This window comes from Gossypium raimondii, chromosome 6, assembly GCF_025698545.1.
Source record: "Gossypium raimondii isolate GPD5lz chromosome 6, ASM2569854v1, whole genome shotgun sequence".
Taxonomy (NCBI): domain Eukaryota; kingdom Viridiplantae; phylum Streptophyta; class Magnoliopsida; order Malvales; family Malvaceae; genus Gossypium; species Gossypium raimondii.
Window position 1 is genome coordinate 40750313 of NC_068570.1, and position 13176 is coordinate 40763488.

At 34.1% G+C, this 13176-nt stretch overlaps 1 protein-coding gene across 1 annotated transcript; it reads right to left on the bottom strand.

Moving 5' to 3' along the window:
- Nucleotides 1-9858: 9858 nt before the first annotated feature.
- Nucleotides 9859-10433, bottom strand: LOC105771604 (protein RALF-like 19). Its single transcript, XM_012593033.2, has one exon. It carries the CDS (start codon nt 10352-10354, stop codon nt 10007-10009), a length of 348 nt encoding a protein of 115 aa, XP_012448487.1. The 5' UTR covers nt 10355-10433; the 3' UTR covers nt 9859-10006.
- Nucleotides 10434-13176: the final 2743 nt, after the last annotated feature.

Consider the following 13176-nt stretch of genomic DNA (forward strand, 5'->3'; position numbering starts at 1 on the left):
TCATACGATAAGAATTCTTTTTGAAACTAAACGGTCACATATACCTCCGAGGATAATTGTACACACAGAATGTCTAAAAGGAATCATAGTAATAACCCTATTATAGTTACTGTACTCAGCTATTAATACAATACAAACATTACTCAATTGTCTAATTCTGTCATCAGAATTTTCACATTATCTATTTACTAACAGAAATCGATCCAGAAAAACTTCTGGTTAATTCTTTCTTTAAATTACATACCTGAATAAATCATTTAATCGGATTTAGCTTCTTTTGTGACAGTAACTTTGCATAATCTGAGTAGTTTTTAGAACTATCAAATATCTCTCTTTTTATATTGTCTTCAATTGCTAATTCATTCACTTTTCCGACCACATTATTAATCTTCTGTACACAAACTTCTGTAACACTACACTCGTAAGCTTATTCAACCAAAATCTTACAAATTTCATTGTAACATTTTACTGATATAGGGGGTGAGTGTAGTAAAGCCTCAAATTTATCTTACACATAAATGCGCATAACACATACTATCACAAATAGCCAATTCATTACTAATTTCATATTCTCAAAGCATTTAATAAACATTTGCTTTTAATCACTTTTGTTCTCAAGACATAATTCATATGCCAACTCAAATCACTAATTCACAATTGAAATTTCTATATAGCATCATAATCCAAATATCATAACTTATGTGCTCATATAATTATAACATTAATCAATAACAAAATGTTATACTATTTGATCCATACCTTTATGAGTTTCAACTCATAATCAATACATTTTCACTCAAACATTTAAGTGTTTACTTCTATACTATTAGAATTAACTCAGTTGAAAAACATATCTGTCTCATCAAGATAATTTTAGTCATAAAATAATACTGATAAGGGGGTGATGGTGAGGTCATAAAGCTTCTAACTTGCTCTCATAGATACATATATATATATGACTTTGCATTCATCATCAATGTAATACCATCATAACCACGTAGTTCATTCCAAGCAAATTAACACATCTATTTATTTTGAATATTTTCTGTCACCCACAATTTCACACAATGAATTTACTTACTCGAGCTCAATATTAATATCTAATTAAATTCCAATACTTAGCTTCCATTTTACTTACCGACATTTATTCAATTAGAGAACGTCTTATAGAATTGAGTACTTCGTTTTCTCTATGCCATAGTCCAACTATGGTCTTACACATATTTACATATTGATGCCATAGCCCAGTTATGGTCCAACCATGGTCTTTTTCGTCAATTCATCACATATCACTGAACAAAAGTACTCATTCCTACATTCTACTCAATTTAATCTTCTAATTTAGTTTTCATACTATTATAATATTCATGGTTCAATAATAAAGATATAAAACAAAACATCCTATTACTTCTAATTTAACAATTAAATATAAGATTCTATCATATGAACGTACTGATATCACTTATTCAAGCAGACGTTCATAAACACACATTCCATCTATTTAAGTAAATCCGCTTACAATATTCACTTAATCAAATATGTTGAGCACATAGCATCATATAATCACTAACATACTTGGATGAGCTTATCAGAACATAAACTTTCATTTCGTTTTTTTCTTTCTTTTTTTTTTCAACTTATGATCATCACTTTTCATACATGAACACATACATATCACGAATTTTTCTTCTTACCTTTCCAAATTCCAACATAACGTGAACATATTTCATTTATGTCAATATCATTTTCAACATTATTAAAAATAGCTCGGTTGAAAAACATCTCTCTCTTCACAAAACAATTTCATTAGAGCCCGGAGATATCACACCATCACGAGTCATAACATGGCATGTATAGCTAAACTCACATATGCTACGTTCGGTTTGAGAACCGACTAAATCGTAGCTCTGATACCACTAAATGTAACACCTCAAATCTAGTTTAAACGTTATGACCGAATCTGGCGATGTCACATTGTAACACCCCTTACCCGTATTCGACGCCGAAATAGGGTATGAGGCATTACCAGAACACATACACTTATAAACATGTTAAACCTAGTTATAAAATTTCATTCAAATTTAAACTCTTCAAATTTTTAATATGCTTTTATAAATCTTCACGTTATAACTTCAAAAATACTATATTTGTAACAAATAGGGCTTCTGAGACCCAATACATACTCATGCAACTCAACACTTCATTTCCATTTCATTTAATTCACGATTTTCATGTGCAAGATTCAATTCAATTTCTCAATCCAATATACATTTCAATACCACAATAATTCCATTTAATTCACGTACAATTTAATTTCATTAAGTTCAATACTAATACATATTTATCGTTTAACTTAACGTCCCCTTTTTGCATCATTTTACACTTCAAGAATGAACCTAGTATTTTATTTCCTTTCCACTCCCGTTTCCTATGCATATCACACAAGATATAAACATTACACTCAACCATAGTCGCAAGCTAGTCTTTTTGAAGTCTAACCACATGATAAACCATTTTAATAAAGATTACAAACTTTAAACCTTACCACCCTTTTATGATCCCAAGCATATTTCCATCTAGACATTTACAATCTCAATGCATAATTTTATAAATTTAATGTGGCGTAATCTAGCCACAACTTGGTCAAATCCTAAGCATACACACCAAACATGCTAGCCAAATAAACATATAGTATAAGAATTATAAGCATGGATAAACACCACATTTATCTATGTATCAAACTTATCAACATGAGTTAATTCATAAACCATTTCTGACATTGCTACATACCAACTCATATACCAAGTATACCACATACACATACTATGAAACTTGATTTTCTCACATGAACTTTAACTATAACTAATAATGCACAATTATAAACATAATTTCTTTTCAATCGTTTATCGATTATAATCGAGCATATGACCAATTATACACAAATCATTCATATGTTCTTCCAATTTTCCTCCTCCTCCTCTCCATTCCACATCCTTAATGTGTATAACACACTTAAACAACATTAACTACAATTTCACTATTCACTCACATGTATATTCAAAGTTGTCTATTCGAATCAGAGTCACTAAATTATTTTTACCTAGAGCTACAAAACTCCAAATTAAGATCCGTAAATTTTCCCTAAAACTAGATTCACATATCTTCCTACCATAAAATTTTTAGAATTTTTGGTTCATCCAAATAGTACATTTTATTCTTTAAAATTCCCCTTATTTCACTGCTCGACAATTCTAACCTCTCTTCACTAAAAATTAATTATCTCAATGTACAGAATTCAGATATTGTTTCCATTTATTTCTCTTGAAAAAATAAACCGAGGATTCTAAAATATAAACTTTATCCCATAATTATGTTTGTAAAATTTTTTACAATTTTCCAAATTCAAAACAGGGGATTCCGAACTCATTCTGACTCTGTCTAACTAAAATTCAAATATATAAAAATATATAACTTTTTTGCTTGCTCTGTTTCTTTTATGTGAAAATAGACTCAATCAGATTCAATTTCATATATTATTCAGTCTTTAATTCAATCTCCACCATTTTCCATGATTTTTCAAAGTCACAAAACTGTTGCTGTCTAAACTATTTTATTTCTAAATGTACTCTTTCATAATTTCACTTTTTCACTTTCAATCACAATTCAATTCAAAATTCACGTTTCCATTTCTAAGTCGATATTCAATTCAATTCCACACCTATATTCCTTATTCAATTACACTTATTTAATTTCCCGATCAACACTTCAGAATAATAACAGATACTCGGTGGATTCAGCACATAGCAACCACCTTATTAATCAGTGGTGTCTGGTGGAATCAGCACATGGCAACCACATTACTAATCAATGATGTTCGGTTCACATAGTAGTCTGCACATAGTACTACACATGTGACCGTTACCATCCGATACACATAGTAGCCTGCACATAGTACTACACACGTGAGCGAAACTATCCGGTACGCATAGTAGCATGCACATAGTACTACACATGTGACCTATCATTTCGGTACTCGTAGTCGCCTGCACATAGTACTACACACGTGACCATCCTTTTCAGTTTGACATAGTGGCCTACACACAATCCGTGCCGCAAATGTGATCCTTTCTGTCACTTCATTCGTATCCCTTTTTATTCCAAATGTTCATTCGGGAATTTTTCACTTTTTCTCACTTTTCTTTTTATCGATCAATTTCAATTTCTCGTCTTTCTTGATTTATAACAATACATTTAACTTATATAACCTTCACGCTATTCATTCCAGTCCAAAAATCCTACTTTGGCAAAATTACATTTTTGTCCCTAAAGTTTCACAAAATTATGATTTTGCCCCTAGGCTCGTAAAATATTTTTTATTCAATATCCTTGCATTTTAGGCCTAGATGAACCATTTTCATAACTATAGCAATCCATAATACTCACTTATTCACACACTTGTGACATATTTTATAACTTTTACAAATTAATCCTTTTAGGCATTTTCATCGAAAATTACTTAGTACAAATCGTTTATCACACTCCAAACATTCATATTCTTCCATAAAACATCAAAATACATGCACATCATTCATGGGAAAATTTTTAAACACAAACCCTAGTTCAAAACGATGGTAAAAATAGGTAAACCTTGTTACGAGGATTTTAGAAACTTAAAAATCATTAAAAACAGGGATAGAACGGACTTACAATCGAGCTTGGAAGCTTGAAAAACCCTAGCCATGGTTTCTCCATGCAATTTTCGGCCTAGGGGTTGAAGATGGACAAAAATTGACTTTTAATTTTGTTTTTAATTCATTTTAATAACAAAATGACCAAAATGCCATTAATGAAAAGCTTTGGAAAAATGCCTAACCATAGCCATTTTTGTCCACCAACTTAACCAATGGTCTAATTACCATATAAAAACCTTCAATTTAAAATTTCATAACAATTGGACACCTCTACCATATCGAACTCAATTTTTTCACTTTTTACAATTTAGTTCTTTTGACTAAATTGAGTGCCCAAACGTCAAAATTTTCGAACGAAATTTTCACGAAATCATTTTGTGAAATCGAAGACCATAAAAATATAATGAAAATAAAAATTTTTTCTCGTATAATTTGTGGTCTTGAACACACTATTCTGACTAGCCCCAAATTCGGGCTGTTATAAAGAAAAGTTCTAACCTCTGATACATTTCTAGGGGGCTTCCAATTAACAACTACTGAAATTTTACTCGGATCAACTTTAATACCATCCCCTGAGACAATGTGTCCAAGGAATCCAACTTCCCGAAGCCAGAACTCACTTTTACTAAACTTGGCATAAAGCTTATTATCTCTCAAAATCTATAAAACTATTCTCAAATGTTCGGCATGTCCGGTCTCATCAGGAGAATAAATCAGAATATCATCAATAAACACAACTACAAACTTGTCCAAGTATGCGAAATATTCAGTTCATTAAATCCATGAATATGGCAGGAGCATTAGTCAAACCAAATGGCATCACAAGAAACTCATAGTGACCATACCTAGTCCGGAAAGCAGTCTTCGGAACATCTGACTCTTTAACCCGCAACTGATAATAACCAGATCTCAAATCTATCTTGGAGAACACAGTGGCTCCCTTCAATTGGTCAAACAGATCATCAATTCTAGGCAATGGATATTTATTCTTTATTGTGACATTATTAAGCTATCGATAATCTATACACAACCTCATTGAACCGTCTTTCTTTTTCACAAAAAGCACTGGTGCACCCCACGGAGAACAACTAGGCCTTACAAAACCTTTATCAGTTAATTCCTACAATTGAGCTTTCAATTCATTCAATTCCAATGGGGCTATTCTATAAGGAGCAATAGAAATAGGAGTGGTACCTGGAATCAACTCAATACCAAACTCAACTTCTCTAATAGGAGGCAAACCTGGCAATTCTTTTGGAAACACATCGAAAAACTCACAAACTACTGGCACTGGTTCAATTTTCAACTCTATATCTTTAGTATTCAATACAAAAGAAAGATAAGCTTCATACCCTTTTCTCAAACATTTCTGAGCAAACATAATAGAAATCACGGTAAGAGAACTATCTGACTCTTCTGAATTAACCCGAATAATATCACCATTTTTGCATTTCAACTCAATGTATTTCTTTCCATAATTCACTATCACATCATGGGCAGTCAACCAATCCATACCAAGAATCACATCAAACTCATCAAATGGCAATAGCATGAGATTAGCCGAAAAATAGTGACCTCTAATCATCAAAGGGCAATTTTTACATACTTTTTCTACTAACACATACTGGCCTAATGGATTCGATACTGTAATCACAAATTTGGTAGATTCTATGGGCATGTTCATACTAGGCATCAATCTCATAGAAACATAGGAATGGGTCAAACCCGGATCAATCAAAGCAATAACACTAGTATCATAGAGAGAAAATGTACCCGTAATCACATCGGGGGAGGATGCCTCTTCGCGAGCACAAATAGCATAAGTCCTTGCGGGTGTTCTAACATCTGATCTAGCTGCTGAGTCTCTGGACATACCCCTGTTACTTACTCCAACTCCTAGATTCCTCTGTGGCCTGCCTCTAATAGGAGCATTTCCCAATCTTGCACTCGATATTACTTCTCTTTTACCTGTTTCGAGACAATCCTGAATAAAATGATCTAGTGCACCATATCTAAAACAGGCATTTTCATTTGCTTGGCACTCACCGAGATGACGTCTACCACACTAAGCACACTCTGGTCTAGATGGTCGAGTACTACCCACACTTGCAACTATAGTAATCTGAGCTCTTGAACCCACAAATCCTCTATCTCTGTTTCGGCTAGGATACCCGGCTGAAAAATTTGATCTATTAGAGAACTCTCTAGGCCTCTTGGATGTAGACTGAAATGATCTGCTCATCTGGCTTTTCTTCGTGTCTTAAACTTCAATTTTAGCTTTGCCCTTTTCTTTTTCTTTTAGCAACTCCTCTGCCTTACAGGCTCTCTCAACTAGAACAACAAACTCTTTTATCTCTAGAACACCAACTGACAGTCGGATATTATCATTGAGCCCATCTTCAAATCTGTTGCACATAATAGCTTCTGTAGATACACACTCTCGAGCATACTTGCTGAGTCTGACAAATTCAAGTTCATACTCAGTAACAGCCTTTAACTCAAGGAATTCTTTTCTTTTCTAGTCAATAAACCTCTGACTGATATACTTTTTACGGAACTCCTCTTGAAAGAAATCCCAAGTAACTCTCTAACTCGGTACAACTGATACAAGAGTCTTCCACCAATGATAGGTCGAATCTTTGAGAAGTGAAACAACACACTTCATGCATTCCTCAGGTGTACAAGATAACTCATCAAAGACTCTAATAGTATTCTCGAGCCAAAATTCTGCTCTCTCTGCATCATCATCTTTAGTAGCCCGAAACTCTTTAGGCCATTGTTTTCTAATCTTATCAACTGGTATCCTTTCTCTTATAACTGTACATGTACCTGTAACTGGGGGAGCTACATGAGGGATCTGAAAATCATGAAGAGGTGGAGGTCTAACAGCCGGATTCGTATGAACGAACTCGGTAAACCATTCATTCATAGCTTGGAAGAAGGCTTCTCGAGCACCTCCTCCCTGACTAACTATAACATGCCTTTCACTAACATCTTGTGGCACCGTCCCTTCTGCAGGAGCAGGCGCATTACTCTCTACATCATTTGTACCAGCTCGTTCGGGATCCATAGCTATAAAAGAAAACATTTTAAAATCATCAGGAGTCGTCACACTATCAAAATACAAGTACGGCATGTATAGCTAGACTTTTATTCATACTGAATATTCTGAGAATCAGCTAAACCTTGGCTCTGATACCAATAAATGTAACACCCCTTACCTTAGACCATTGCTGGAGTCGAGCACGAGGCGTTATCTGATTTAACTTACCAGTTCAGAGCATAAAAATTTGCTTTTAAAATTTCTTTCACTGTTCACCATAATGCTATGCACCTACGCAGCAGTCACTAATTTAATTATAACTCGAGTTACGAAACTCAAAATTTAGATCCATAAGTTTTACCTGAAACTAGACTCATATATTATCTTACCATAAAATTTTTAGAATTTTTGGATTAGCCAATTACTACAGTTTATTCATTAAAGTCTCCCATGTTTCACTACCTGACAGTTTTGACCTTTATTCACTAAAAATTAATTTTCTCATCGTATGATTTTCGTATGATTTTCATAGTGATGATGTAAATTCTTATTGATTTTGAATTAAAGGTAATTACTTAAATAAGGGGAGACACCTTAAACACGGGCTAGACACATGGCCATGTGCGAGACTGTTTCGATTTCACGATTCACATCCCAAATACGTGGAAAAACACAATTTTTAAGCTTTCTGTGCATTCTATAGTCTATAAATACCAAATAGAAGAAGGGAAGAGGGAGCCATCAGAGAGTTTTGAAGAAAATAACTCGAAGAACACCATTGGAGCCAACTCTGAGGCAAATTTCCATCAAGATTGAAGACCTTCTTTTAATTTCTTTTGATGTTTTTATGAGTTTCTTTATTTCTTGTGGTTATTTTGTCTTTAAGATGTTTTTATTTACAATTATGAACTAACTTCCTAGATACCTAGGGGAGATGAACCCTATGATGAATTCTATTATTTGATTTCTGTCTTATATGATAAATACTTTATTCTTGTTCTCAGTTATGTGTGCTTATCTTTTGTTTTAATATTCCCAGGATATTAATTCATGTTTAATGTGCTTAAATCAGAAGAGGAAAAATCTCTGTTTAAGAGTAGATCTAGCATAGTTGAGTGGAGTTGCATGCAATCCTAGAAATAGGACAACATAAATCTACTGGGTTAGAATCAAATCTAATAAAGGAATCCATAGATCGAGTTAGTGAGACAATAGGGGTTTTAATTAGAAAGAAATTTCAATTAATCAACCTAGAGTTAGTTGCTCTTACTCTCGAAAGAGATATTAGCATAAATTAAGGATTTCTATGGATCAAGATACCAAGAGAATAAATCGTTTAATTCAGATTCATAATGATAGATGAAGTCTAGGTGAATTCTTTCCTTGGTATTGTTTTGCTTTTGGTTATTATTCAATTATGTTTTTGATTTATTCTCTATTGAGTTCTTTAGTTAAATGAATTTAGTAATTTTAGCTTAAATCAATCACTCCAAATTGTCGGTTAAATAATAGGAAAACAATAATTACTAATACTTTTAGTCCTCGTGGATACGATATCTGTACTTACCGTAACTGTACTATTTATCGATAGATGTACTTGTCTTTGTTATATTTTTAGTTAGTTCCGTGACACATCAAGTAAGTTATATTTTTAATATATTTTTAATCTGTTTGTGCATTATTATTCTCTTTTATTTCATATGGGATATAAAAATCCAAATTATCTTACTGATCAATAATATTTTTGTGGATAAATAAATTAAATGCTTATTAAAATTTTACCTATTAGACCAATTAAGCGTCAACTAGTAGCAGAAGTTGAACCTTTAATGGTTACAGTTTGCTGGAAGGACTATGGATTCGAGCCATATACAAAATTAACATCTTGACGCTCTATTGCACCAATCCTAATAGACAGATATAAAATATGAATTTATATTTAATATATTGAGAGTGTATATATAATTGTATAATACATAGCTAATTTTAAAGATATGATATCATGATCTAATACAGTAAAACATTGATATATATATATTTGAATTGAAAATTTATCAAATATAAGTTTACATATTCGATCGAAAGGAAGCCAAAATATAATTGATTACTTCTTCTTTATTATTTTTAAACAAGAAAGAAATTAATAAGAAATCGAAGGAGATATAGATAAGAACTATTGGAAGCTTTACAACTCCATATCCTTTTATATTTATATATATATTTATATATTATGTTTACAAATTTGATTATCAGTGATAGGATATATTTTTAACTAAGCAGTGTACCTTCTGCAACGTGTTGCGTAAGTGCAACCACGAGTGTAAGGGTTGACCTGTTCCCCAGTGGAACATTCGTAGTAAGATCGTCCTTGTTGGGAGCACGGGACATTGTTTCTCTTAAGTGCTTCATATGAAATGTATCTTCTTGCAGCAAGTAGTCGAATATTTGTCTCGGAATCCATGAATATTTCATCTTTAATGTTGCAGTGCTCGCCAATGCACGAATCTCGACTGTTGTTGTCCCGATGGTGAATACCCGAATTGACCTCGTCAAATTTGGCGCATTCAGCCACCATTGCCAAGGCAAAGAGAAGGAACATATGCCAGACCTTGGACCCCATTTCGAAAACTTGAGAAAAGACAAAAATGAAAATAAATGTATGAGAATCGTTTAAACTTGTCCAGTAGAAGGAAAGGGACCAAGATGGGGTTTCGGATTAATTCTTTTTACTATTTAAGCTAATTTTATATACTATTTTGAGGGTGCAATTCTTTTACTTTTAGGGTATTTGTTATTATTAGATAAAACCTAGTTATTTTCTCAACCGGTCGATGCTTGTTATAGATATGTTAAAGAAACGTGTTAATTATTCAACACTCTTTAATTGCTAAATATAATGGATGGCTGGCAAGAAATGAAAAACTCAAACAAGGATTTTCTTTTTCGAAGCATTCTAGAAAGGAATAATATTTGGTGCACTGTTAGTATTTAAATTTTAATCATCATCACTGAATGATGATGTAACACCCTAAACCTGGCCTAGACGTCCAGACTAAGTCCATAGGTTTACATCAAGGACGCTAAAGACACCAGATTTATAATGCAGTCAAAATGAACCATTCATCATGTAATATCCACACAAAAATTAACTAAGCATGAAGTCTTTCCAAACATCACAATACCACAGAACACCGAATTTCCTACTAGTAGTAATTTAGAGAAGGATAAAAGCTTGACCGAACTCCTGCGGCGCCGTCCCATTCAAGTTTGAGTACCACCAGAAATCTAATCAATAACAAAATGAGTTGTGAACTCAGTGCATAAAAGAAGTTTGTTCAACTAGAGCTCATTTATAAAACAGTTCCGAATTCAAAGATTCGGTTTGGTACAGAAGTAATTTTAGTTTAGATTCAGAACAAATTATTTATATATATAAGCAATTTTCAGTTCCATTTACGATACAGACCAGATTCAAATGCAATATTCCTACCCCCATCCGCTACACATCGTCTTCGGCCATACCAACACACCGTTAAGGACATTCAATACCTAACCAACCCTACACACCTTAGAGTGTCTGTTTGATACTTTTATAGAGACGCAACTTAGCTTCTAGATCAGACTGCGACAAAGTGCCAGAATCAGATTTATACGCATTGTGGCTTAGCCACTAATTCAAAACAGATTACTTCTTTATTCACAATACCCCAACCCATGCAAATGCAGAGTACAAATATCCATAGCATGTATTCAATCATTCTAAATCGTTTCACAAATAGATAAGACATTTCAACTTCAGAATAAGTATCATAGTACACATACAATTATATTATTCACACATCAGTCTTAGAGTATCAGACAGTTCTCATATAATCAAATTCAATCATTCATACATTGGGCAAGCCAGTATCAGTGTTAAGCAACACTCACAGCCTGAAAAACAGGTTTTAGGCCCCAATAACATGCCACACGGATTGGTCACACACCCGTGTCCTATGCCCGTGCAGTTTTAAAGCATAAATAGTGAGTTACACGGGTTGGACACACGCCCGTGCCCCTGTCCGTGTGACTCACGCGGCCTGGGCACATGCCCGTGTCCCTGGTCGTGTGGTCTCGAGCCACAAACAATGAGTTACACACCCCAGACACACATCTATGTCCATTGCTCGTGTGAACCCTGCACTAATACGGCCACCATGGTCTGGACACAAACCCGTGTTCCTTACCCGTGTGGCCCCAAATCAATAAACAGTGAGTTACACGACCAACCCCACGGCCTGGCACATAGTTGTATGGCTCACATGGCCGGGACACACGCCCTTGTGCCTGGCCGTGTGGCGTCGACCGCCACATTTTCTGGCAACAGAAACTTGCAAAATTTATGGTTTTAGGCACGCTCCTAGAGAGATTTCAAAGAAACAACAACGAGGAGAGTCTCCGAAGCCTAAACGACCATCCAATTACTCAACCAACCAAATTTATTGACAATAACACACATTTTACACAGAATATTTTGTGTCGAAGATTTCGACATGAACCTTCAACGAAATCAAACTTACCGAAAAGTCAACAACGGTCACTTGATTTGTCGAGTTGGGGTTTGCTACTCCTGACACCCTTGCCTAAGAGGAAACCAAGGGACTAATTATCAGAGATTACACAATACGCTCGAGATGCCCAATTCATAATATAAACCCCAAAATTTAACGAATTGGCAGTGAAACTTACTTACTAACCTTTCGATCAATGCACTTAATGGCATACGACTTCGTCTAGACCCGTACTTACTTACGACCGTGATCAAAATAAAGAAGAAAATTAAAGAATCGAAAAGAAAAGGAAAGGGAAGCAGGAAAAAGGAAAAATAAAAGAACAATGGCAAAAAAAAAAAGAACGAATGGAAGATGACGAAAATTTTAGTTCTTAATAACTTCCGGTTAGATACTAGCACTTAGCAAAAAGAATGTTCCCTATCATATATCCTGGGATTCGAACTCGGAACCAAACAAAATATAGACAGATGCTTACCCAGTGAACCAACAGCCTCATTCTTGTCACAGGTTTACAATGAATTGAACTTAACTACATAACACTTGAAAAAGGTTTATTTTTTAAAAAAAATACTAAAACTATTAACAACGCGACTCAAACTCCTAACCCTAATCACAAAAGCAGAGCACATAAACACAGATACAGAGACTTAATTACGACAAATTCTCACAATTAAATACTGGAAATTTTGGGGCGTTACAACTCTCTCCCCCTAAAAAAATTTCGACCTCGAAATTTACTTGACTCAAATAGATACAAATACTGCCATCAGATCAATTCTTCAAGCTCCCACGTGGCCTCCTTAGTACCATGGTTCCGCCATAAAACTTTTACTAGAGGAACAATTTTCTTCCTCGGTACCTTAACATCACGTTCCAAAATCTAGACAGG

Excerpts from the sequence above, each read along its gene's own strand:
- LOC105771604 (XM_012593033.2), bottom strand. The coding sequence starts at position 10,354 with ATGGGGTCCAAGGTCTGGCATATGTTCCTTCTCTTTGCCTTGGCAATG.